General features: G+C 46.3%; 1 protein-coding gene and 1 long non-coding RNA gene across 3 annotated transcripts in view; one reads left to right on the top strand and one right to left on the bottom strand.

Annotated features, from left to right (window-relative positions):
- The first annotated feature begins 262 nt into the window (after positions 1-262).
- Positions 263-27,525, top strand: part of KIT (KIT proto-oncogene, receptor tyrosine kinase) — an 89,745-nt gene continuing 62,482 nt past the window's right edge. For both annotated transcript variants that reach the window (XM_040483337.1, XM_040483328.1), the window contains exon 1: positions 263-668. In XM_040483337.1, coding sequence (XP_040339271.1) covers positions 278-668 — 391 coding nt within the window. In that variant the 5' untranslated portion in view covers positions 263-277. The remainder of the gene's footprint in view (positions 669-27,525) is intronic.
- LOC121035548 (uncharacterized) lies at positions 17,537-18,042 on the bottom strand. Its single transcript, XR_005792953.1, has 2 exons — positions 17,952-18,042; positions 17,537-17,736 (listed from the first exon to the last, which is right to left on the bottom strand). It is a non-coding gene; the product is annotated as an uncharacterized LOC121035548 (long non-coding RNA).

The raw sequence follows: 27,525 nt of genomic DNA, 5'->3' as shown, positions 1-27,525 counted from the left end.
GAATGTGGGGGCCTAATTCGTAATCCCCGCGCCCCAATTCCGGTGGGTTTCCGCACCACCTCCGCCACCAGCGGCGTCCCCTCTCTTCCCTCGGGAGCGTGCTCGAGGGCCTTGCGTTGGACCTTTATTGTCTGGGGAGCACCTGCCAGGTGGCGGGCTCGTGCCCTAATGTGCACTGGGTGCCGGGCTTCACAAAGCGCGCGGGCAGCACCTCCCTCGTCCGGGAACCGCCTCTGATCGCCAGACCACATCACAGGGGAGCAGGAGAGGTGGAGAGATGAAGGGGCTCCGGGGTCAGGAACTGGCGGCGAGGGCCAGCGTGCCCTCCTCCTCCCCGCCGGCTCAGCCCCCGGGGATTAGCACGTCGCAAGAGCAGAAGCCAGACGCCGCCAGGAGGGAGCGAGACCCAGGAGGGAGGGAAGGAGGGGAGGCAAGGAGGGGCGCGGAGAAGGGGCGTGGCCGGCGCGCAGGGGGAGGGCGCTGGGAGGAGGGGCCGCTGCTCCGCGCTCGCGGCTCTGGGGGCTCGGCTTTGCCGCGCTCCGTGCACTTGGGCGAGAGCAGGAACGTGGAACGGACCTCCGATCCCAGCGCAGCCACCGCGATGAGAGGCGCTCGCGGCGCCTGGGATTTTCTCTGCGTCCTGCTCCTCCTGCTCCGCGTCCAGACAGGTGGGAGAGCGCCGCGGACAGTGGGGCCGCGCCCCCCCCCCCCCGCCCCGGAGCAGCCTGTGCCCCCCAGGGCTCGAACCCGCAGGGGTTCGTCGGCAGAGGTGGCTGACGGCCCTCCGGTGCCCTTGCTTTTCAGCCCCCGGGAAGATTCGAGGCGTCCCCGGGACTCTCCTGCGCCCTGCCTCGCTCACCTGTGCAAGGAGCCCCTGCCGCTGGTGGCGGGGGCGCTGAGCTGGGGGTCTTCCGGGAAGGAGGACAGCTAGGGGGCTCAATAGTGGGTGAGGTGCGGCCGCAGGCTGCGTTCGAGTTCGGGGTTGCTTTTGTGCCGGGGGTGCGCGGGGGCACAGGCGGGCGGGTCCCGGGTCCGCACCCAGCGCGTTATCTCCGCGGTGCGAGGCGCGGCCACTGCTTCCTTTTGTTAAAAGTTGCGCGTGTGTGACCGGTGCACTGGAGGAGCAGCCCGCAGGTTCTCTGCCGCGCCGAGGGCAAAGTTGGAGAGCCTTTTCTTTGCTCTGTGGCTGCCGCTTTCCAAACCGCGGGCGCTCTTTGTGCCCCAGAGCTGGGGACCGACCCGCTGCCGTCTCTGCTCGCTGTGTCCTCGGGCCCTCCCGTTAGGCATTTTGCCTGGGAAACGCGCGGTGTGCGGCTCTGGAGCCGGACCCCGCGAACCTAGAGGTGGCGGCTACAGGGACAACTTGGGCTGGGCGTGTGGAAAGCAGCCGCTAGGTTGCAGACTTTTTGCTTTTGTAAATCCCATGCCAAAGGCTCGCCCCTTTCCGCCGCGGTGCCGTTTCTTTCCTGCCACGCGCCTCCGAGCGGCTGGTGGCCGCGTTTGCCGCCTGCACCGAGAGGAGGCAGGGACCGTGCGCTGGAACGCTCAGGTCTTCGACCCGGTCTCCTCCGGGGTCTGGCCAGAATGCCCAGACAGGCTGGCCGGCCTCTGCAAGCCGCTGGAATAGGTGTCTGCGACCCGTAATTGCGGGTCCCCGTTTTCTTTGGGAATTTTGAGATCTGCAACACCCCTTCCCACGTGATAGCTACACTACTTAAGGGCCGCCTGGGGCGGGGGTGGGAGATGGAGTGGAACTTTCTGCAAAATCTTACTTGGATCCTCAAGCCGTAGTGAAAATCCGGTTTTATCTGCGCGGGAACTTAGGTCTGAAGGTGGAGGAGGAGGATTTGCAGGCTCCTGAAAGCCCTCCGATTCCTGCCCCTTCTTCCCTTTTTTTTTTTTTTTTTTTCTGGGTGTCGCTAGTGCGCGAGCGAGTGCAGATCGCCCAGGTAAACCCTGAAACCCTGCTCTCTCCCAGGTCATTTTTTAAAGACCTTCAAGTCTTACCTCGCTGATGCAGTGGGCAGAAAGTGAGTCTGAACTGGGATTCACGGGCTACAAAAGGAAGCATCGCTTTGTACTATTGTGGTACTATATTAACTACCGGTCAGTTTCCCATAAAGTCTCAAGGTGTAGCCTCTTCATTCACGGGCTTGAACGGCATTGTGAGGGCTTTCCGGTGGAGGAAGAGAAGCCTTGCCTCTGGACCGGTGGGGGGTGGGGTGGGCGGGAGAGAGATTATAAGTGAGTGCCCAGATTCCGTGGCGGATTTGACCGCTCTAAGCTCAAATGACACATTTGGTCCTTACGTCTTTGTGCCTTGGCATTTTTAATTTCAGTTATGCGTGTGGACCCGAATAGGGCACTCACTAGAAAGACAAGGGCAGAATAGTTTCCCCGTTTTTAAAATTAAAAGAATCGGTTGCTTCCTTCCTCCTCCTAATTATCCGGCTTCCTTGAACAGATTTTTTGGCAAAGGGAATTTAAAGGTCTGGCTCCTGGGGGGCAGTATGGTATAGTGACAAAGCCTAGTGGTGCCCTTCTGGTTTTCCTTTTCCAGCCATTTATTAGCTGTGTGCCCTTGGCAGGTCGTTTCAATTCTGGAGATCCCAATTTCCTCAAGAGGACAGTGAAGCATCTGCATCAGGAACGACCCTTTGGGTCCCACATTCTCCTCTTGCAGTGTTCTGAGTGTAGACTACAATTTTTCTGAATTCCTTCCCCGATTCCTTTCTGTCTCCCTGAAATTCCTCTGCCTTTTCTGGTCACAGGGACCACGGGGGCGGGGCCGGGGGGGGGGGGTAGCCTCCGGGTCCCCTGCCCCCGCTGAAGCGGGGAGGTGTGGTTTATCCTGAGTCGTCTTCAATCCACATGTGTGCCTGGTTTCCCTTTGAATTCAATCAAGGAGGTGCGGGCTCTGTAGGACCCCCCCCCATCACTGCTCCCCTCAGTGTTTACAACACCTGTGCCCGGCAAGATAAGCCTGTAAGGAATAGTGAATCATACTTTCCCCTCGTTCCTGCAGGTGTGAGGCCAGAGTCAGAGCCAGAAGCTGGACACGGGACATTTTGGATGTGATCCTGTTGGGAATAACATGATGGTCTTGGAAAGGGATCCCAGAAAAGTCACATCCCCATTCTCGTCTTTCCCACTCATCCACGCATTTTTTTCTTATGACTTGATAAATTATGTATGCTGTGTTATTACAACACATTTTTCTGACATGCCTTAACTTTCCCTTTATGTGTCTGTTGTACATAGTTGTTCTTTATTCAGAACTGGGCCAGGCCCATGCTGGGGCCTTTACATGGTGTTTCTAGTCCTCTCAACAAGCCCTAGAGGTAGTGCTGTTACCATTCCTACCATTTCATAGCCGGAGAAACTGGCTGAGGATGAGTCAATTACCCAAATAGTCAGTGGTAAAGCCTGAGATTAGCCCCATATGCCCAACTGTATACCATTCACATGCCTTAACAGAATCAGTTGTGAGATTCATTGGAAACTATTTGATGAGCACCTATTATATGCCAGGTATCGTTGGAGATTCTGGGAATACAGGATGGTCAAGGTCATTACCTTCCAAATATTGGTAGAAAAAGACCTAGAATTGCCTTTTTTAGGATGTGTGGGTGAAAGTGTTCTCAATTTGAGGGAAGTATTCACCAGGAAGGGGAGTCATTAAACGTAACTTGTCTGGGGGGTATGCTGGCACTCGACCCTGGGCATGAGGGCTGTATGTGTTAGATGTGCCATTCCAGAGGCCCTCAGAAATGAAGATAAACTGTCTCTAAAACGATGGTGGAAAAGTCAGTTGAGATATTTTGCCATCCACCTTTCCAAAAAAAAAAAAAAAAAAAAAAATGGCCTTCACATCATATACTTGGGGCATGCTTTGTGAAAGCGAAAACTCCCAGGAATGAGTTAACACCACTGGTCATTCACCCTGGATGGGCACCATGAGATAGAAGGGCAGTTTACCCCTTAGAGATTTACCACCCAGACAGATTCTCGTCAGAAATGGGCCAAGTGTTTTTGTGGGCTCCCTTGTAGAGCATTTGCGTACAGGTGTTGTTTTGATGATGGATTTTGCTGCTGTTGTTGACAGCTGCTAGAAGCTGCTCTTAGGATTTTGACTCATTTCCTCAAGTCTCCCCCAGCTGATTAAAGAAGGACACCAGGAAATGAGCTGCGGTGCCCTGAGTGGAATTCTTGGAGCTGGCCTTGCAGGATGGGAACCCCTGAAAGGCTGTGGTCAAGGCTACAGCAGCATGATCCAGAATGAATTTAGTTTAACAGTTGACAGACTGGGACGTGGGAAGTGCTTTATTTTGCCGCATTCCTGTGTGTTAGCTTTCAAAACAAGGGATTGAAAGACATTTGAAAGGACCTTAAAGACGCAAAATTTCATATGCAGTTGCTGTAACCTGAATAGAGAGCTTCGGGGGCTGCAAATCCAGAGTGAGTAGGGCCTACTGGGGAGTTAGCAGAGGTACAAGTGTGAATCCAGGGCAAAGCCAGTGTAAATCTTTGTTGAAAGTGAAGGGACCGAGTAAGCCTGGCCTGTAGTACCTCTGGTTTTGGACATTTTGGACATGAAACAGCCCATCTTTTGACCTCAGATTCTGAATAAGTAGAGCTTGCAAGCTGATAATCCATGAACCTGTTTGGTACCCCCCCACCCCCAAGTGATGCTTTATTAAGGAAACATCAAGGCAATACTTAAGAATCTGGAGAATTTATGTCAAGAACTTGATTTCTCTGTTCTCTTGAACTGAAGGATCAGTCCTCTTTAGGAGGCACTAGGCAATACCACTCTCTACTGCCCTTAGACATTTAGGCATTTAGCCTTAGGCCCTGGTGAGTGCAGATGGGACCATGCTGGTACCTAGCGGACAGAGCACAGGCCTGGGGAATGAAGACAGCCTTGTGTTAGTCTGCTGGCCCCATGGCTGACACATTTGGGACCTTGGAGCAAGTTGGCTGCCCTGCTGAACTTACTTTTTCATCCTCGTTTCAGCTGTGTGACTTTGGCAAATTACTTAACCTCTCTGTGCCGGTATACGTGCTTCTACATAATAAATATTTAGGATCGTGCTGCCTGGCACACTTTTAGTACAAACATAATACATGTCAGTCATAATTCTTATCTGTAAAATAGGAATTATTGTTATTCCAGAAGTGGAAATAATGCCTACTCTAATATGATTGTCCTAAAGATTAGGAAGAGATTCTTGTACAGATGCTTGGCACAGGGTCTGGGATGGGATGGCACCTAATAAACGAGTAACCTCTGTGACTATGTAGAATCTGCCGGTTTCTCTCTGTAATCTTTGCAAGTAGGTACCAGTAAGTACTAACGTGACAGCTTTTAATGTGAAATAAACTTTAATTTTTGAGTTTTATATGGTTTCTGACCTAACAATTCGGAATCACTACTCAGGGACTGAACAGATCTTGGCCTTTTTTTTTTTTTTTTTTTTTTTTCTCCTTCCTCCCAGAAAGACAAACAACCCAGAGGATTTCTCCAATGAAAGCATTCACATCTGCTGATTTTTCCATTCACCTTATGCTTTAGCCTTAACATTTTGCTTACGACACACTGTTAGGTATCTCCAGCGCATATCTTTCTGACAGCTAGGTTTTTGACGCTTGCAAACTTGAAGCTAAATTGTTAGCCAGCACAGGTGGCATCGGAGTTAAGAGCTCGGGGTTCGAAAGGGACAACCTGGGTTTTTACGCATTTGGCCCCTTGCTGGCCGTGTGATCTGGGAAGAGACTCTTCACTTCTCCGTAAGCTTCAGTTCTTTTTATGTGACTCAGAGATGATGGCATGGGCTCCCGAAGAGAATGAGTGAGGGCACCCACATAACATGCCTAGTATGGTGTCCTTGATGGGGACAGCACAGGGACTTCACTATTAGGCTGATTTTAGTGTTCCTCTTGCAGGTTTGTCTCTCAGGAAAAAAAAAAAAAAATTGGATATAGTTTAAAACCAGATTATGTAGAGGAGTTTTTATGGTATAAAGATGAAATGTATACATTTAATGTCTAGTTTTTGTTTGTTTTTTTAAGTCTACCATTAGTAAGCAATGCCTGCTTTCCTCCCTGGTTCTTTGTTTTGCCTTGTTCTTAGCCCGTTTCGGTGGATACAGATTAGATTTCTGGACGCGAGCTTAGGAGGGGAAAGCTCTGTAAAATGGCCATTTTCTCAAGGTGAGTAAGTAAGGGTAGCTCACATAGGGTCCATGAACCCTGTGTGATGCAGCATTGAAAGCACCTGAAGAGTGAGCGGCTTTTCTGTGACTGCCTTCCCTAAGAGTGAGGGACCCTGCTGAACTTGGCTGTTGCCCCAGGCTAGACACACAGTGGTGCTCCTGGGTTTAATATCTCGTGTTCTCTAGCACTTACAGGGTGCGTTGAACATAAGAAATGCTCAATAAACATGTCAGACTCCGTTTAACAAAGATCTATGATTCCCTAGGCCTTGGTCCTTGCAGGGACTGTAGGTGTGGGCTAGAGGTGGGGGAGGGATGGAGTAAGAGCACAGCGTCTGACCAGAATCGCATTTGGTGTCCAAAGAAGTGCAAAGTGCTCAGGCAGGATTTCAAAAGAGAGACGTTTATGTCTTGGTGGGCACATGATAGCGATCAGAGATCTTTCAAAGTGTCCATGTGGGAGATAATATTTGAGATTCATTTCTGCGCGTTAGAGGGTAGAGTGTCTGTAGGTGAGGCTTCGATTGGGAAAATGGGGGATGTGGAAATAGGGGATAAGACATTAAGATCTCATTTGAGGATTGTCAGTCCTTGCACTTGGTGTGATGCTTGCCGGGGGGAGGGGATAGGGAGGGGAAGAGGCTGGAAAGGTGGCCTCTTTGATTCGCCACAAGGAGCACTGTAGGGAGGGGATATTTAATGCTGCGTTTGGTCCAGATTCTGAAAAGAGCTTAGAGGTCAGGGCTAAGGTGGATCTGAGCCAGTAGTGGCTCTCTGGGCTTTGCTTACTAGGCCAGGACCGCTTGCTCCACCTTGCCGTCCAGTCCCCAACCTGCTCCGAAAAACTTGGGCCACCTTGCTTGTAGGTAATGAAGACTGAAAGAGGTGTGTGTGTGTTTACCCTTTAGTAAAAGACACACATTGATATTTACTATCTGGATCATTTTTAGGTGTCCAGTTCAGCCGCGTTAAGTACATTCACATTGTTGTGGAACCCCATCCCCAGACCACTTCCCATCCTGCAAAACTGAAACTCTGCGCCCATGAAACACCAGCTCCCTGTTACCCCCTCCCCCAGCCCCTGGCAGCCATCATTCTATCTTCTGTATCTGTGAAATTTGACCACGCTGGGGAATCATTCGGTATTTGTCTTTGTGACTGGCTGATTTCACTTAACATAATGTCGTCAAGGTTCATCCATGTTGGAACATATGTCAGAATTTCCTTCCTTCTTAAGGAGGGAAATGTATGTATATGTGTATGTATGTATGCATATGCATATGCACATGTATAATTTTCTGCCATATTTTGTTTCTCCATTCATCCACCAATGGACACTGGGTTGCTTCCGCCTTCTGGCTGTTCTGAATAATGCTGATATGAACACGGGTGTACAAATACCTCAAGGAGAGTTTCTCAGGGGCCTCTTCCAGGATGGTTTCGTGTCACGGCTAAGCTTTGTGCTGATGGGGAGGGGAGCTGGATAGAGGGACAGTCAGGCTCTTTAGATGGCCTCTGGGTGAAGGGGTGAGGGCCTGGGTGTTAGGGTGCGTGCTCTGGAAAGAAGGGAAAATACTTACGAGTACACGAAGAAGATAAAGGTAGCCGACTGAATTCACTTGGCAAATTTATAGGCATCTTGGGTGTGTCAGACGTTGATGAGGTTGAGACGAAGGGGAGCAGGAGTTATTATAGGCGTGGGTGACTGGGAGAACTGGTGGGACCATGGAATTGATGGAAATAAAGTCAGAGGAGGAGCATCCCGTTTGAGGGGAGGAATATGTTGGACACTGTTGTGTTTGTCTATTGACTATTTACAGGCTGCATGAACTTGAAACTCCATTTCCCAGACATGATGGTAGATACAAATGAGATTCTTCTTAGGCGGTTAGGTCCACGTGAGAGCAAAACTAAACCCCAAAAGTCAACAGAACTTAGCTGTGTAATATCAATGGTGGGATATGGGGATTATGAAGAATTGTGTGTTGTGTATCAGTCATATGATGAGAAGTAAATTTTCGTGAAAAGAAACATATAGCAGGAGGACAAGTCTGTATTCATTCTTTGGGTTACACCTTTCTCAAAAAGTTTATTTTTGAGAGAGAAACAATCACACAAGCGACAGATAGGGGGAGAGAGAGAGAATCCCAAGCAGGCTTTCCACCTTCAGCATGGAGCCAGATACGGGGCTAGAACCCACGAACCATGAGGTCATGACGTAAGCCGAAATCAAGTGTAAGATGCTTAACCGACTGAACCACCCAGGTGCCCCGGCATTAAGCCATTTTTAAAGGATGTTTATTGGTTTTCTCAGAGAACAGAATGGACATTTTGGGCTTAGAAGAGGACACAGAGTTGATTAAAGCTTTGGGAAATTGGCCCTTTGAAGGCAACTTAAAGAAATTGGATTTATTAGGCCAGAGAAGATAAGGTGAAGAAGCTTTAGTGAATGACAGTCTTCAAATATTTGTAATATGTGAGTGAAGAATGGCACAACGAAAATAGTTTAAATTGCCCCAGAAGGAAATTGAGCTTTTTTTTTTTTTTTTTTTTTTTTTTTTTTTAGGGAAGATTCCTTGATTGGGGTTTGGAAAATACTTTATTGCATTATCAGAGCTAGTCACAGGGTCTTGGCTGCAAATATGAGGAAAGCCAAATAATTGTCATTTTGAAATGGTTAGGCCCTGCTTACCTCAGCTGGTTTGAGGACCCCTTTCCGGGCCTGCCTGGAATCTTTTCTGAATAAAAAAGCCGTTTTTCCTTCTTCACTGCTTTGGCTTTGCTTTGAGTCTTCCCTAAATTCTGGTTCCACTCGAACATGATCCACCACTCTTCACCAGTTTTGGCTATGCCGAAAATAGCCAACAAAGAGCTCGCAGCTTCAAAGCGGGTTGTTGATCTGTTGGGGGTTGGGGGTATCTAGCCACAGATGGATCGTGCGGCGAGATAACTTTAGCCGAGTGCCAAGGTAAGAGGAACGAAAGGAAGTTCGAGGTCTAGAGAAACTGGAATCGATCATAATTAACCTTCACCTAAGAATGAATTGCTATTTGATCTCCCAACTGACGGATACTTTTGAGAGAAAGCCAGCGGTGCTGCGTGTCGGCGGAGAGATCTGTAAGGACGAGGGGAGTCCTTCTCCCTTGATTACTCGGGGGTGGATTGTTGGCTCTGTGGTTTACCCACCAGCCGGACTTCCCTTCCCACCTGTCCTTTCCCTTTGGTCATTTCATGGTCATGGCTCGATGTACGTATCAGGTCAGCCGTCCGGTAGGGGAAGGCGGTAGAAATGAAATTGCAGTTCAGCAGCTTCCCGTTGATCACACTATTTCACTTGTCATGCCGAAATATGTGATGATGTCTGAGATGTGATCCCTGTGCTTAAGGAGCCTAGGAGCTGTGGGAAGATAAGGGCTGGGGTGGGTGCTAATGTAATACGATTTGTAATAAGATTTAAAGAACAGCCCTGGTCCGGAAGCCAGGATGCATATTCATTACCACTGGATTAGAGGAAGAGGCATCACTTCTGGGGGGGAGTGGCTGATGCAGAGGAAGATCTGGGGCCTGAGTTAAATCTTGGTTAAGGAACTGGTTAAGGTATGAATCCAAAAGGAAAGGGTTATAGTTAGCCAGAAGACTCCCATGGAAAGAATCCGCTGGAAGGTGAGATAGGGTAATTTCTTAGGATTTTTATTCTTCAGCAATTGCCGTATTTCCTATAATGCCGTATGCGATGAGATTTTTGTTAAGTGTAATCTGGTCAAGCAGTTACTTATTCAGAGACATTAACTTTCCAAAATGGAAGAGTACAGACCTCACTTCTGCATGTATTACACATACTATATATACAATGCAAATCCAGAGGAGGTCCACGGATATGTACTTTGAGTTGCTTTCAAGTCCGGGGCTGCTTACCCTCCCTCCCCTGCCTGCCTCATCACCGCCAGCGAGATTACAGATTTTGTAGGCTCAAATTCCAATAGTGGCCATAGATGATTTTTGGTTCTTTGCTTATTAGCAGATTTTAAATGTCGAGTAAGATGATAATCCAGGCTTGTAGCCGTCTGCATAAATTCATTTGTTTAAAAAAAAAAAAAAAACAAATCCAAAACAATAACAAGCAAAACCCCCAAGCCTTGATAAGGGTCCTGGATGGCTTAGGACATGTTAAGATTCTGCCCTGGGTTCTACAGCCCTGCTTTATAGGGTAATTAGAAGGTAATTAGGGACACTGGTTACTACCCTTCCCAAAGCAATGAGCAGTTGGGGTTGGGGGGAAAGGTGGCTGTTTGTGGGAGGAAAAGTCAATCACTTAAGGAAAAGGTATATATGGGGCGCCTGGGTGGCTCAGTCAGTTGAGCATCCGACTTCGGCTCAGGTCATGATCTCACGGTCTGTGAGCTCGAGCCCCGCGTTGGGCTCCGTGCTGACAGCTCAGAGCCTGGAGCCTGCTTCGGATTCTGTGTCTCCCTGTCTCTCCCCCTCCCCTGCTCATGCTTTGTCTCTCTCTGTCTCAAGAATAAATAAAAACGTTAAAAAATTTTTTTAAAAAGGAAAAGGTGTATATGATGGCACCTGCCAGGGAATGTCTTGTTCTAACCAAGCGGAAAAAAATAATAGGAAAAACTAAAAGAGGAGAAACCCTTACTCCTTTTCTTGTTATCTTAAAGTTCTTGAGTGAGGCAAAACACCTAGCTTCCTTTGGGTTTACCCCAGGTGACTCAGGTTATTTCAAAGGGTGTTAAAAAATTCTTCAAAAACAATCCCAGGCTGTCAGTAATTTAAATAGAATGACCTACGCAGGTTGGTCAGTAAGCAGAATTGCTTAGCAAGACTCAGAACAAAAGAGGGATTATCACAAAGAACTTTGGAAATTATTTGGTATTGTCTTTTTATTGGAAGGAAGTATTTATAGATAGGAATCTAATATAGATTTGGCTTCTGGGGAAAACACTGGCGATTTTGGAAGTGCCAAGGGGAGTGGAGGGGAGGGGCATTGGCTCTCTTAACTCTACTTGGCTAGTGCATGTTTAAAAGAAAACAAGACCGTGTTTAAAAAAATTGAGAATTATTCTACTTGGAAAGACTGTGGGTACTTTTAAAGTGACTCGGGATTTTAGTTTGTAAAATATTTTAAATGCATTTCCATTCTGACTTGCCCAGATTTCTTTTTTAATGGGTGATGTTGAGTCAGTGTACCTTGGGAGGATCTTCATTTTAAGAAAGGGCCTGGTAAGACCACATGGAGTGGCCTTTAGGCTTCTTGTCATTGTTGAATTAAACCCGGATTCTTAATCCAAAAATATGTCACTGGTACAGCCACTTGAAACTGGTTAATTGGGAGGTCGAGATGTTTTTTCTACTTAATGGTAATATTGTCAGGATATTTACTGCAGGGAAATAGTAGACACGTTCCCAGTTCAACCAAAATGCATCACTTTCATAAAAAAAAAAAAAAAAAAGAACCCCCCCTTCTGCTTTTTGAAATAAACTAGCATATGTAGAAGGGTTTATGAATTTTTTAGTAGATCTGAATGTGTAGCCTAATTTACATTTCTGCATTTTCAAGGGATATTATTTAAAATGATCACCTTAGTTTCAGAATGACTGCCTCCTGAAGAGAGGAGGGTATAACCGTGAACACACGGAGCAAAAATCCTTGTCGTGTTGGGGCTCCTGTTCCAGAGAATTCTTTTTGGTCTCCTGAGCCCAGGCCCACAAAGAACCCAGAAAGAAAAGTCTAAGGGTCTCTCATAGAAAGCTTAATTTAGATTTATTTAGATTTATTAATTTAGATTTCTTTCGGTTCCGCATTTTGGTCAATGAAGGAAGGAAGCAGAGACAGGTAAGGTTTCTCAGAGGGTCTGGGGGACTAAGTTCATGGGGAAGGAGGGACTGACTCAGGGAGAGCTTTTTATGGTATTAGTCCCTTGAGTCCCATCTGCCACAGGTCCTGCCTTCCGAAGGGCTGAGCTCTCACTTCTGTCCTAGCTTTTCTTCGCTAGAACAGAACAGTCTCCATAACTTCCGAGCCACTTGAGCAGTTCCTGGAAGGACTCACCGAAGGGGGCTGAACAAAGCATGTGAACACAGACAGGTGTCTTCACTTTCAGGACATCGTGGAGCCTTTCCTGTGCCAAAGTGCATTGTCAGTCTGCAGGCTTGGAACCGTTTTTCTCAGAATGTACCAGAATGCTTTTTCACAGCTGAGAGAGATGCTTCAGGGGTCCAGGCTGAGTGCTCTTCAGTGTGTCTCCGGGGATTAGAGGCTCTTCACCTCCTTTTTAAAAAAAAATTTTTTTAAACGTTTATTTATTTTTGAGACAGAGAGAGACAGAGCATGAACGGGGGAGGTTCAGAGAGCGATGGAGACACAGAATCTGAAACAGGCTCCGGGCTCTGAGCTGTCAGCACAGAGCCCGACGCGGGGCTCAAACTCACGGACCGCGAGATCGTGACCTGAGCCGAAGTCGGCCGCTTAACCGACTGAGCCGCCCAGGCGCCCCTCACCTCCTTTTTAAATTCTTTCATCGTGTTCTTGTTCAAATCTGGCTGCCTTTGGGTTTAATAATAAGTACGATCCACGGATGGCACTTTGGGTCTGACTCAGTGCCTTTCAGCCACTGACAGGTGTTCTGTGAGTTATCCCACTCTCCTGTTCCTGTAGGTGGCCTGGGTGAGGGGACAGCACGCTGGCTTCATCTGATTTTTTTGCATCTTAGCCTGAGAGTGGCCTTTCAGAGATCCATGGTATGATAAGCTATCCGGTTTCAAATCAAGCACTGTCCCCGTGAGGTTTGACCCTGGTGAATTACCGAGGACCGTAAAGTTCTTCTGTCGATTCTTGGGCATCTGGTAGGACTCTTGTTGCCTTTGGCATTGTTAGTGTTGATCCTTAGGAAGGAATCCAGGATACAATCTGCCTAGCGATGGAAAGTGGTACTCCCTTGAGTTATAAGGGCAAGAAGGCATCCCCACTGACCACAGACAGCTTCGGTAGAAGCCCATAAGGATTCCTCAGGTGCTTGGTAGGATGTCACCTAACAATTTTGATGAAACACCCCTGCTTCAGGAATACAAGCATGGGTACTTAAGTAATTAGGAGATCAGTTGCTGTAATATGCTTGCTCTAGGGTGACAAACTAGTGTTTGCGAGCCAGAGAATTCTTCTTACCCAGTGTAGTCATCATTGGTTAGTACTGACTGTTCCAGGTGAGAATTTCAGGGCCTAGTTTATTTATTTTTTTAACGTTTATTTATTTTTGAGACAGAGAGAGACAGAGCATGAACAGGGGAGGGGCAGAAAGAGAGGGAGACACAGAATCTGAAACAGGCTCCAGGCTCTGAGCTGTCAGCACAGAGCCCGATATGGGGCTCGAACTCACGGATCATGAGATCATGACCTGAGCCGAAGTCGGACGCTTAACCGACCGAGCCACCCAGGCGCTCCTTCAGGGCCTAGTTTAAATAGACCCTGTTTAAGTGTGCGATCAGTTAACTAGAGAAGGATTTAAAAAAAAAAAAAAAAAAAAGCAGGGGCCTATGACTTAGATGAATTCCTTGGATTGTTTGAAAACCCAGTGGTAGCCATTTTAAGATGGAACAATCCAACCTCACATTAACTTTAAAATAAGTATATATATGGGGCACCTGGGTGGCTCAGTCGATTGGGCAGCCAACTTGGGCTCAGGTCATGATCTTGCGGTTAGTGAGTTCGAGCCCCACATCAGGCTCTGTGCTGACAGCTCAGAGCCTGGAGCCTGCTTCGGATTCTGTGTCTCGCTCTCTCTCTGCTCCTCCCCTGCTTGCACTCTGTTTCTCTCTCTCTCTAAAAAATAAATACACATTAAAAAAAATAAAAAACAAAGATATAAATAAATTATGGGGACATTTGAGACATAGCTAATAGTGTAACGAACTTTCATATGCCTGTCATCCAGCTTCAACAGCTGGAACAACAACTAGTCTTTTTGCTTTATCTCTGTCCATCTCATCCTGCCATTATTTTGAAGCATATCTCAGGCCTTGCAGAATTGCGCCTACAAATGTTTTCAGCATGTAGTTCTAAGGTACAAAGATTCCCTTCCCCTAAACGTAATGGTAATGCCAGTGTCAAAGCCTTCCAAGTCCGTATAATTCCACAATGTTGTTGATGATCCAGCATTCACATTCCCCTTACTGAAATATAATACATATAAAGATCTATGCAAATAACGTCAACGTTTGGTAGAATCCAAACAAGATTCACATATTGCAGTTGGTTGATGTGGCCTTTCAGTCATTTCTTATTATAGATCCTAGTCCCCCATTTTTGTTGAAGAAACGGAGTGCTTACCCTATGCAATTTTTCAGTCTCATGTGGTCAACATGCTGTCTGTTCCCTGTATTTCCTGTAAATTTATGATTTAGAGGTTTGATCATATTCATATCGAACCCACAAATCGTGAGATCATGACCTGAGCCGAAGTCGGATGCTTAACCAACTGAACCACCCAGGCACCCCTGTACTGATACCTTTCATATAATACCCTTGTTTTGCTCTTTCGGGTATGGGGTGGGGTGGAGGTTATTCTCTCTTGGTTTCCTGCTGTGAGTAACATTTAAATTATCTAGAAGCCTGTTCTCTCCTCTCCCTTTTCTCCCCCTAGCTTGGCATCTGAAGTAAGATTCTTTCACCCTGGTTACTATCTGTACAATCAGCAAACATATGCTGCTTTTCAGATAGTCCTTCCTCCCCTAATTTTGCTGACAGCTGTACTGAAATTGCTTTATCATAATACATAGCAATCCTACCTTCTATTTCCTTTGTTACCACTCTTTGTTCTACTGGTAAATAAATGTATGTTTGATCCTGGCCACTGGTCCTTATGTCCTGTCTTCCCTGGCACTTTGGTTTTCTGAAGCTCATCTTTCACTAGATGCCTCAGGAAGCACTCCTGGGAAGTATTTCCTGAATTCTATGTTCATAACAGCTTGTCTGTCGCTTTTATACTTCAGAGTCAGGTTGGCTGATATAAAATCCTTGGCTCATCTTTCTTTGCTCAAGTATCTTTAATATTTTACGGTAGCGTCTTTTGCCATAAAGTGTTGTCAAAGTCTGCTGACAATCTGATTTTCTTTCCCTCATGTTTCACTTGGTATGTTTGCCGAGATATCCAAAGGAGTGTATTTTACTTTTGTTCTTTGAAGCCCAGAAGTATTTTACAGTGTTGGGTGCTTTGCATTGATTTTTCTAGGGACACGGTGCACCACTTAAATATGTACTTACCCAGGGAAGTTTTCTTGGGGCAAAGCTTTTGCTATTTATTCTATTCTTTTCCATTGGCTTTAGGAACCCCCATTATGTGTATGTTAGATCTTCTTTGCCTGTCTTCTATGTTAATCACTTTCTCCTAAATCCTTTTAGTGTCTTCATGATTCATGTAAATGTAAGAATTTTGTTCCTCTCCATAGTCTGGTTAAGGCGGTATTCATTTTATTTGTTGTGCGTTTCCTTTTTTTAATTTACCCTTCTTTTTCTTTTTTTTTCTTTTACTTCTGATTCTTTTCTTAGTTCTTTACCTCCAGTTTCAAATCTTCCATTTTCTTAATCAAGTCATTTTGGGGTTTTAAAAATCCTGGTTTGTATGGTTCTTTATAGCTTCTTTGATTTCATGTATTTCAGCTTAGTTTGCAACTACTGGGTTATAGTTTTCATCTGTTCTCTTTCCTTCTGGCATAATTTTTATTGTCTATACTAGGGATGTCATTCTGTGCCTTGTTGTGTCTTTAACTATTTGGAATCCCGCTGTGGTTCTTTTCTGTTGTTCACCATGAGTTTTCCTGTATTTCCTGTAGCATTTCTGGCTTCACAATTCTAGAGTACCACTTACGCTGTTTTCAAGGAGTGGTCTACTTTTCTAAAGTCTAAGGTCTTACATTTTTGGTCCCCATTCCCACCTGCCCACCCCAACCTTTGCCCCTGTTTTGCTCATCTTAGATGCATCCCCAGCAGTTTCTCCTCTCTATGAAGCTTTCTCCTTTCTTGTTAATTCATAAGAATCAGATGTCCCCCACCCCAGAACATTCCAGGACATTAGACACTACATGGGTCACAATTCCCTCTGCACTTACTGGTGAAATTGGACCTCGCAAAGCCCTTTACCACTTGGTATGGGTGTTCTCAGAATGGCTCTCTGAACATTCTAGTGAGCATCTAATGGCAATTCTTGAAGCTGTTGGTTGTCCTCACCTTCACGTATACAGGGAATACCTTGTCTCCTGGTTTTGTTGTCGACGCTGTCCCTAGGTTTCTGGTTCTGCTCTGTTTGTCTGTTTTTATGGTTAGTATGGGTGTGGGTGGGGGAGATTCAGTAATTATGCTGCTGTCACTGCAGCACCTTTGCCAGAATCTCCGTAGACTTTCTTTTTTTAAGTTTATTTATTTTTAGAGAGAGAGGGATGGTACAAGCAGGGGAGGGGCAGAGAGAGAGGGTGAGAGAGAGAATTCCAAGCAGGCTCTGTGCTGTCAGCAAGGAGCCTGATGCGGGGCTCGAACTCACAGACGGTGAAATTGTGACCTGAGCTGAAACCCAGAGTCAGATGCTTAACTGATTGAGCCCCCCAGGCGCCTCTCTCCGTAGACTTTTTTTTTTTTTTTAACATTTATTTATTGCTGAGACAGAGAGAGAGACAGAGCATGAACGGGGGAGGGGCAGAGAGAGAGGGAGACACAGAATCTGAAACAGGCTCCAGGCTCAGAGCGGTCAGCACAGAGCCCGATGCGGGGCTCGAACTCACGGACCGCGAGATCGTGACCTGAGCCGAAGTTGGACGCTTAACCGACTGAGCCACCCAGGCGCCCCATCCGTAGACTTTTTAACATGAGATTTGGTAACCTTTCCGTCTACCAAACTGGGACCAAAGTAGCAAAGCCTTGAAACATTACATCATGGGTAGCTGACTTTATAAATCATTTTCTTCCAAAATAAGTTACTAAAAATGTGTTGCAGAGAGAAAAGTTAGTGGTTGTAACTATCCGAAAGACTGGAACTGAACATTTTATGGTCTACCTAGCATTAGCTTTCTAAACTTATTGTTTATGACAAAATGTAATGATTGAAGTTATCAGACCACCAGGAAGCTCATATCTGAGCTATTGTTTCTGAGGAAAATGTATAAAAAGTGACAGACTCTGCCATTGTTTGCTGTAATATTCCTTGAGTTCTAAAGGAGATCATGCTATTTTAGGTTTTAAGAGCATTAGACCACATTTAAACTTTTAATATCGTCTAATAAAGATAAAATCATTAGTTAATTAGGTGCCATTTTTCACTGTTGGCTTCCCCCCCATGAAAAATTTGCATATCTCTAATTATAGTCATTTGAAAAAAATGCTACCAGGACTTGACATAATATTAATTTAGATTTCCAGAAATACTAAATGTCCTTCCTCCAATGTGAGTTTCCTTCAATTGGCTATTGATTTAAATTGATATGCTAACAGGTGATGATTTCAGAATTGGCCTCTCCCTCCACCCACCTTTTTTCGTTTTTTATTTATTTTTGGGACAGAGACAGAGCATGAACGGGGGAGGGGCAGAGAGAGAGGGAGACACAGCATCGGAAACAGGCTCCAGGCTCCGAGCCATCAGCCCAGAGCCCGACGCAGGGCTCGAACTCACGGACCGCGAGATCGTGACCTGGCTGAAGTCGGACGCTCAACCGACTGCGCCACCCAGGCGCCCCTCCACCCACCTTTTTAAAGGAGTCATTATTCTAAAGTCATATAAGGAAGAAGTAAAACTTTCTCAGTGGACGTGTTGGAAACTTAAAAAAAAAATTCTGGAAAACAGGGGTGCCTGGGTTGGCTCAGTTGGTTAAGCGTCCAGCTCTTGGTTTCAGCTCAGGTCATGATCTCATGGTTTTTGAGTTCGAGCCCCACATCAGGCTCCATGCTGACAGGGTAGAGCTTGCTTGGGATTCCCTCTCCCGCTCTCTCTGCCCTTCCCCTGCTCGCTCTCTCTCAAGATAAATAAACCTAAAACATTTTTTTTTTAAATTCTGGAAAACAAAGTAAAGTCGTTTTCAGACATTTCCTCTAATTTTCTACAAAAAAGATTGAGAAGAAATCATTTTGAAAACAGAGCTGGTCAGTACGAATTTTTTGCAAAAGGATAGCAGGCCTAATGTATTGTTCTAAGTGAATGTCACCCAAGAAAAATTAAGGGAAAAGTGAACACTCATTAAGCAAATTGACCAGCAAGTGTTCTTTTTTTTTTTTTTAATTATTTTTTTTGAGACAGAGAGAGACAGAGCATGAACAGGGGAGGGGCAGAGAGAGAGGGAGACACAGAATCAGAAGCAGGCCCCAGGCTCTGAGCTGTCAGCACAGAGCCCGACGCGGGGCTCGAACTCACGGACCGTGAGATCATGACGTGAGCCGAAGTCGGACGCTTAACCTACTGAGCCGCCCAGGCCCCCCGACCAGCAAGTGTTCTGATGAATGTTGCAACAAATTTGAATACACTAATTTTGTCCATTACTGTGCTTTTAGACCAATGTGATTGTTTTGGTCTAATTATTTTTTATTTTGTTTATTCAAATGTAGAATGGCTGCAGAATTTTGCAGCGGTTTTCTGATTAGCAGTTTAGCAAATTGGTGAATGGTGTATGTGAGCTCCTCACCAAGCGATGTCTGTTCCGCGATAGGGCTGTGTGCAAGAACACTGATCGTCTTGGGGGAAGCCTGCACTGCTGTTTGCTCTGCTTTCCACCCCCCTGCAAATGGGAGCTCAGAGGCCTGCGCTGGATTAGCCTGGGCTGTGGGCTTGGGCTCTGGGCCCTCAGATGGAGTGCACCAGATTGAGGTCTGATGTGCTGCAGAAGTTGTATTTGCCACCCAGTGTCACTATTCTGGAGTCCCGTAGCTGTGACTGGTGAATTCTGCAACATTTCCCACTTCTAAAGCTTGGGGATTCGAGAAATCTGTGCCCGAGCGGCTGCCAAAGCTTGTCAGGGGGACCCAGCGCGAGGCCGATTTCTAGGTGTAAAAGCCAGGCAGATTTGCTCACTCAAGAAAATCTGTTTTTGTAGGTTTGCTTTGACTTCCAATATCCAGATACTGGTAAAATTTCTTTTCTTTTCTTTCTTTGTTTTTTTTTCTTTTCTTCTTCTTTTTCTTTTCTTTTCTTTTTTTTTCTTTTCTTTTCATTTCTATTCTTTTCTTTTTTCTTTTCTTTCTCACTCTCTCTCTCTCTTTCTTTCTTTTTTTTTTTTTTCCTCTGCTGCATGAGTGCTATGAGTTTCTTCTGGTAGCTGACCGTCTTGTGGGGTTGGGGAGTAACTGCTTCTGTAAGTGTGGTCCCGGACCACAGCAGGGGCATCACCTGGGACTTCTCAGAAAGGCAGACTCCCCGCCCTGCCCCAGACTTGCTGAAAGGGGAAACTCAGAGCAGGGCCCCGCAGCCCATTTTCACAGCTTTCTAGGTGACGCTGGTATAAGCTGAGGTTTGCACACCAGTGGTCTAGTTCTCGGGCTTTGTCACGGCGTCAGGCAGTGATAATTGAAAAGTTAAAGCTCGTGTGGCCCCTTGAATGTCAGACCAGGGTGCAATTCTCCCTTCTCTTTCTGTTGCGCTTAAAAAGACAGATATGAATTTCGGTTAGTCCAGACAGGAAAACAGACAATTGCAGTGCCGTGGGCTGGGGCCTCAGTAGAGACTGCAAGGGGCCTTTAGAGCGTGTGCATGTGCTGGGTAGGGAACGGGAAGGCCCCTTTAGAAGTGGTATTTAACATTTTTTTTTTATGTTTATTTATTTTAGATAGAGCATGAGTGAGCGAGCACACGGGGCAGGGGTAGAGAGAGAGGGGGACAGAGGATCTGAAGCGGCCTCTGAGCTGTCAGCACAGAGCCCGAAGCAGGGCTCGAACTCACGAACCGAATGGGGAGATCATGACCTGAGCTCCTCAGACACTAACTGACTGAGACACCCAGGCGCCCCTAGAGGTAGTGTTTGAAAAGTACTTACCCTTCTCTGATTAACTCAGGTAGATCCCACTCAGGGCATCCAGTGTCTCCTTTGGATCTCTGTTTTGCACACAGCACGCGCCTCATGCTTCACCGTAGTGCTTTTTTCACTCCTTACAGGTGTCCTGCTCCTTCGAGCTGTGGCTTCTGCAGGAGCCGCCCCTCTGCCCACTGCCAGGGGACCATGTTGCTCCCTGGTCTAGTGCACTTCAGGTCGCAACCGGCTTGTTTCCTTTGCAATCCTTTTCGACCCCCCAGGGTGGGTCAGGTCAGCTCCCACAGTACAGTGCGCTTCGTCATATTAATCACATTGTAATTATACAATTGTATAATTATTGGTTCATTGCTCATTGGTTGGAGCTAAATATAAATGCCATGAGGGGGAAAGACCTTGCTTATTCCCTGCTGCCCAAGGTCCCAGAAGTAGCAAGCATTTAGTAAATATTTTTAGGCGAATGAATGAATGAATGCATGCATGCATGCATGCATGCATGAATAGTTGGGGGGGGCGTCCCCTTTTTATCCCTGGGTCATGGGGCTGGTTAATGTATGCAGTTGGAGAGAGTTGTCACCAGAAAGTTTTATTCACGGGAGCAGTTGCCATCACCATCAAATCCTAGTGTCAGAAGGGCCAGTCCCTTGCACGGTGGCAGCAGAATCTCATAAGCTGATTCTCATTTGGGGGGTCGAGTTTTGGGGACACCCAAGAGAAGAGGTTCTTGAGAGTTATTATCCAGGCATATGGGAAAGGAGAGAAGTCCTCTGCTCTTGGACACACTCATAATACATGTGCCAGAAATCAGCAGCTGGAGTGGTCAAGGTGGCATCTGAGATGTTTTCAGGGAAATGGCTGTTGGCCCCAGTCCCCTTAGAGTGTCCAAGAGGGGCTGCTTGCTTTGCTTACAGGATCCGATGCTGGGGCACTGTGTGTCTCCCACCCACTTCCAAATCCACTTAATAGAACAACAGAGGTGCCTCCTTTGCCTTATTATTATTTTTTTAATTAAAAAAAATTTTTTTTAACGTTTATTTATTTTTGAGACAGAGAGAGACAGAGCATGAATGGGAGAGGGTCAGAGAGAGAGGAAGACACAGAATCTGAAACAGGCTCCAGGCTCTGAGCGGTCAGCACAGAGCCTGACACGGGGCTCGAACTCACGGACCGCGAGATCATGACCTGAGCTGAAGTCGGACGCCTAACCGACTGAGCCACCCAGGGGCCCCTTTTTAAAATTTTTAATGTTTATTTATTTTTGAGAGAGAGACAGGGTGCAAGAGAGAGAGAGAGAGGGAGACACAGAATCTGAAGCAGGCTCCAGCACAGAGCCTGACGCAGGGTTCAAACCCATGAACCACGAGATCATGGCCTGAGCTGAAGTCAGACGCTCAACCGACGGAGCCACCCAGGCATCCCCTCCTTTGCCTTATTTTAGCCTGTTTGTCTTGACCTGGATAAAGTAGAGTTTTTCATTTCTGTTCCAGAAGGAGAAAGCATGGCATTTACTTCCCAGAGGCAACAGCTTCAAGGTGGGGACATGTGTCTCAAATAAGACACTAAGTGAGCTGTGCTGATACTGTATAGGATTGCCAATAGCATGCACGTGTTTATAAAACTACATATATTGAGAATGAGGGCTCAGGGTTTTGTGAAGACACAGTTTTCAAGACGTAGCGGGTAAAGGTGCTGACATGCTTATGGGAATCTTTTAATAGAACTGATCTGTTGCCTATTTATAAATTAGTTGATTGCTGTGGTTTTCTTTCTTTCTTTCTTTCTTTCTTTCTTTCTTTCTTTCTTTCTTTCTTTCTTTCCATTTGAGACACAACATACCCTCTCATACTTATTGTAAACCCCTTTTAGATTAAGTGAGTGTAATAAACGCAATATATTTTGGAACAAAAGTCATAAACACAAATGCCCGCTCAAATAGCTACAATCAGAAGAGCTATGATCTGTGGAGCTGGCCAGGACCGTGGATGGCGCACATGGCTGTAATTTTATGTTTTGGTGCCTGTGTCCTTTGTTTACCAGATGCCATTTTCCCTCATAACTGCAGTCCATCCATATTACACCCCCCCCCCCACCCCCCCGCGCTTTCCTGCCCATCCTGGAGGGATGGATCCCAGCGTGGCTCTAATGCTTTCTTGGGTACTCCCTTATCCTCCTTCACTGCTGTCATGCACAGTAATTGTAGTGGTAGTAAAAGCAAGACCATTTACTGCAGCAAGGTACATGCAGGATTTGGAGGTGAAAGAAGAATCCTGAAATATTGTACCCCCTGGTAGAGATGTGAAAACCGAGGCTTGGAAAGGTCAAGTAACTTCCCCCAAGTCTCACATAGCTTGGATTGCGATCTGTGGTTCTCTGCCTCCGAAACGAACACCTTTTTTCATTCCTGTTGCTTCACTTGCTCACCCAGGCTCAGAGAAGCACCACCATTTTCCAGGCTCTGAGCTTGCTTCTAGACTTTAAAATATTGCTAAATAAAGTTACAGAAGTTGCAAGACTGGTACAAAGAGCCCCTGGATACCCTTTACCTAGACTCTCTGATTTGTTAACATTTCGACACTTTTACCTTGTGTATATACATACTATTGTTTCTGAACCTTTTGAGAGTAAGTTGCTACTATGCACCCTTCCCCTCCCCTCCCCTCCCCTCCCCTCCTTCCCCCCTCCCTCCCCCGCCAAACTCATCTGAAGGAGACCCTGCCTCCTGTATTTTATGAGAGCACAGAGGCCACCCAGAATGAATTCCTTCTTCTGCCCTCCACCCAAGTGTGATCTTTCCCCCTTTCCTCTAGGGTGGGACCCTGGGCCAGGGAGGGACACTCTGGGCTTTTGCCCTCAACCTTAGTCTGAGCTCTTCAAATTCAACTCAGACCCCACAACTCCTCTGCCTTCCCGGAAATTGGTTCTCTCTAGCACCTTAAAAGAAAAAAAAAAAGGATCTCTTCTCAGCAAGGTAACACAAAGGCAAATAAAAGGGAGCTTTCTGAATGTTTCTACCTATTCTGTAAAAGGAGGAGAGACGGGATTCCCCCTCTGCTTGTTATCCAAAGCTGCAGCTAATTCAAGTCTGTTTGCAAGACAGTTATCAATGCTGGTAACCTTTTTTTTCTGGTAACTGCCTCAGATAAAATTCCCTTTTTTTAAAGAATTAATACTTTTGTTTTTACTTCCTTTGGTATAAACCAGCTCTGTGGCTATAAAGTGACATTTTGAAAGTGGAAACAGAAAGAGAAAACGTTCTGTCTGCTCTGTGTATGGGATGGATGGGAAGGTACAATTTCCCTTATCTGATAGATCCATTAAAAGCAGGATTTACAGGGATGCCTGGGTGGCTCAGTCGGTTAAGCATCTGACTTCGGCTCAGGTCATGATCTCACGGTTCGTGAGTTCGAGCCCCACGTCCAGCTCTGTGTTGACAGCTCAGAGCCTGGAGCCTACTTTAGATTCTGTGTCTCCCTCTGCCCCTCCCTCACTCACACTCTGTCTCTGTCTCTCTCAAGAATAAATAAACATAAAATTTTTTTTTAAAAAACAGGATTTAAAATTTATTCACTAGTCACATGTATTGATTTACCCATTATGGTGAAAATTAGCTTAAATGTCTACTTAAGCCAAGCATAATGCCTAGCATTTTTTAGAACTAGAAAATCCGAGCGGTCTTTCAAAAAAAGACCTTTGAAGGCAAGGTTTCAAAGATGCCTTAGGAAAACAACCCACATGTCAGGATGAATGGATATATACAGACGGCCTCTGTGCATATAATGGAATATTACTCAGTTTTCAAAAATGAGATTTTGACACATGCTACCACACAGAAGGAAGAGCCTTGGAGACATTCTGCTGATATAAACATAAAAGGACCGATACTTTATGGTTCCACATATATGAGGTTTCTAGAATAGCCCATTCATAGAGACAGAGAGTAGAATGGTGGTCGCCAGGGGCTATGGGGCAAGTGGCGGTGGAAGGGGCAGGTTCCGTTCAGTGAGTACAAAGTTTCAATGATAAAAAAAGTTCTGGAGGTGCCCTGTGGTGGTGTTTGCACAACATTGTAATGCCAATCAAGTGTAAAATGAAAAATGGTTAAAATGGTAGGTTTTATGTCCTGGATGTTTTGTCTCCATGAAAACCAAGTTGAAATGCCCCAGTTGGCGTAGATTTGTGTGTATATATAAATACGGACAAGCTGGCCCCTCACTTACTGGCATTTTATTTGATGTCATTAGAATTAGATGCTGTGGAAGTAGGACTAGCGCTTATGGTTGGCATGTATTATTATTAAAGTTTTCATGTGCTGCGTGCACAACCTCATTTCCCCTCCTAAACCTGGGAGTTGGCATTTTGAGGAATTCTTAGTTCCCAGGAGGGGGAAATGGGATGGTGATTAGTTAGCATGGGTGCATCCTGGGTCCTCACAGGCACTGCCACAGCCGCGCAGGGCAACACTAATGTGAGGGTAGCTGATGCCCGACAGGTCCTTGTGCAAAATCTTGCAAGGATCCGGCCTCTGTCTCTGGAGCATGCAGCCTGAAGGTGAGCCACACAGGGCACTCTGCCTTGGTGCTTGGCAGGACTTGGGGTAACACCGGCCTCTGGCTAGTACGGCTGACCTTCTCCAAGCTCTTTTTGCTCTTTTCACTTTGTTCCCAATCCTTCTTTAAGTTAAGGAAGTTAAAGTTGAAAGAAGTCAAGAGCTCCTCCTCCCCCACCCCAAGCTTCACAGATGGTGAGGGTCTCCCGGTGGTTATTGTATTCAAATCCTTAATGCTTCTTATCAGGTTCAGATTTCAGTAAGTGCTTTCCAGAACTCAGAAACACGGAAATGTATGTATTTACTACAGGAGCTGTACTGGGCTGCTGGGGAAAACCCCCTGGAAATGAGAAAGTTCCTCTTTTCTGTTGCAGGGATGGATCCTAATATATTGTGCTTGTCAAATCCAGACCTTATCTGATTCCCCAAAGACCGACCTCATAATGGCGGAGAAGGGTTTCCTCTCCCTGTGTGTCTTTGTCTGAGATCAAAAGAGGAAGTCCTGCTTCCTCAAACATTGGGTTGTATTTTTCTTTGGGACGAGTGAGTAGGAAATCTATTAAGTAGTCCCATGACAGTTTCTGCTGCTGGTGAGGTATGCAAATCTAAAAGGAATCTTGCAAAATAATCAGCGGAGAAGGGTCCTTTCAGTGTTGAGTGATACTCACCTCTCCACACCTCTGTTCACATTATAAGAAGTTAAGAGCCAGGGATCAGATTCCACATTTAGGCCCTTATTCTATGTTCACACATGAGTTTTGGTTATTTATTTATTTATTTATTTATTTTTTTAAATTTTTTTTTTCAACGTTTATTTATTTTTGGGACAGAGAGAGACAGAGCATGAACGGGGGAGGGGCAGAGAGAGAGGGAGACACAGAATCGGAAACAGGCTCCAAGCTCTGAGCCATCAGCCCAGAGCCCGACGCGGGGCTCGAACTCACGGACCGCGAGATCGTGACCTGGCTGAAGTCGGACGCTTAACCGACTGCGCCACCCAGGCGCCCCTATTTATTTATTTTATATTAAATATAATTTATTGTCAGAGTGGTTTCCATACAACACCCAGTGCTCATCCCAACACGTGCCCTCCTCAGTGCCCATCACCCACTTTCCCCTCTCCCCCACCACCCCCCCATCAACCCCCAGTTCACACAGGAGTTCTAAAACAAAGTGATTAGATATTATTTATATCCTAAGAGAATCATTGCTATTCATTCTTGCCACAATTAGTCGAGTACCTTTTATGTCCAGCCACTGGATCTTGACCCTTTTATGGCCTAAGTACTTGATTACGGATCCTAAACTCCGAGAGCTTTTGATGGCCTCTTTATAATTTTTCAGAAGAGGAAACTGAGGCCTAGAGAACCTAAGTGACTTGCCCAAGATTTCGAATCCAGAACTTCTGTATTCCCTACCATTACGTTTTTTTCTTCACACCCTTCCCTAACTGCTGAAGAGGAAAAAAAAAAAAAAAAGGCAGTTATACATTTTATCTAAAGTATATAAATATTATTTATCTTAGCAGAAACCAAACAATTAATAATTTTGCTTATTCCCCCCAACCTGAGAAAAGCTTTGACAGCTGTCCTGTCTTTAAAAGACATTTTTTTTTTAATTTTTTTTTCAACGTTTATTTATTTTTGGGACAGACAGAGACAGAGCATGAACGGGGGAGGGGCAGAGAGAGAGGGAGACACAGAATCGGAAACAGGCTCCAGGCTCCGAGCCATCAGCCCAGAGCCCGACGCGGGGCTCGAACTCACGGACCGCGAGAGTGACCTGGCTGAAGTCGGACGCTCAACCGACTGCGCCACCCAGGCGCCCCAAAAGACATTTATTGGAAGCTTGAATCTTTGCTGCTCGGTCCTCTTTGTAAGTTTCCTGAGAAGAAAGCAGAATATTTAACACCTCCTTGATCTTGGGTCTGCTTTGCTCAGGTCGGGGGTGTGTGTGGGGGGGGGGGGGTGGCGGGGCGGGGGGAGGTCTTCTCCTGCCACCAGATGGCATGCTTGTGAATCAAGAAGCAATAGAATGAAGGAATTGAAGGTACAGGCACAGAGAAGCTCCCAGTTGTACCAGGTTGAGGAATCTGGGGAGGTGCTTTACAGCAGAGGACGAGATGTACGTTCTTTCACCAGGGATCCCAATAACAGCCATGATAGCAGGAAATGCAAGGACTGCAGATAAGGTGTGATCAACACAGATGATTCAGTAGTTCTGGGTTTGTCCAAGCACGCACCTTACTGGTTCTGTGGTTAAGGCAGAAAATGGAGGAGCTGACTTGGCCCCCAGGAGGAAACCACTCTCCGTGGCAGAGGCAGGAAGGGCCCAAACCACAGGTGAATCCACCTAGGCTGAAAGCCCACAGAAAGGTGGTGGGTGAGAAGGTAGAATGGGGGGGGGGGGGATGCAGCCTGGCCCTGCCTTCCGAGAGATGAGCACCCCTGTGTATGGTGGGACATCCGTTTCTAGCACTGGGGAGCCTGATGAACCTCTCTTCCCTGGACATCCATGAGAAGGCAGGACCCACATGTGGTACCACTGGCCCCTTTCCTGGAAAGATCAGGTCCAAAGAAAAAAGACCTGGAGGGGCGCCTGGGTGGCTCAGTGAAGTGTCCGACTCTTGATTTTGGCTCAGGTCATGATCTCATGGTTCGTGGGATTGAGCCCTGCATGGGGCTCTGTGCTGACAGCACGGAGCCTGCTTGAGATTCATTCTCTCTCTCTCTCTCTCTCTCTCTCTCCCTCTCCCTCTCC

The sequence above is a fragment of the Herpailurus yagouaroundi genome, unplaced genomic scaffold, assembly GCF_014898765.1.
Source record: "Herpailurus yagouaroundi ecotype Mexico unplaced genomic scaffold, PumYag 28, whole genome shotgun sequence".
In the NCBI taxonomy this organism is placed as follows: Eukaryota; Metazoa; Chordata; class Mammalia; order Carnivora; family Felidae; genus Herpailurus; species Herpailurus yagouaroundi.
The sequence above is the reverse complement of the archived record's forward strand: the minus strand, read 5'-3'. Positions and strand labels throughout refer to the sequence as shown.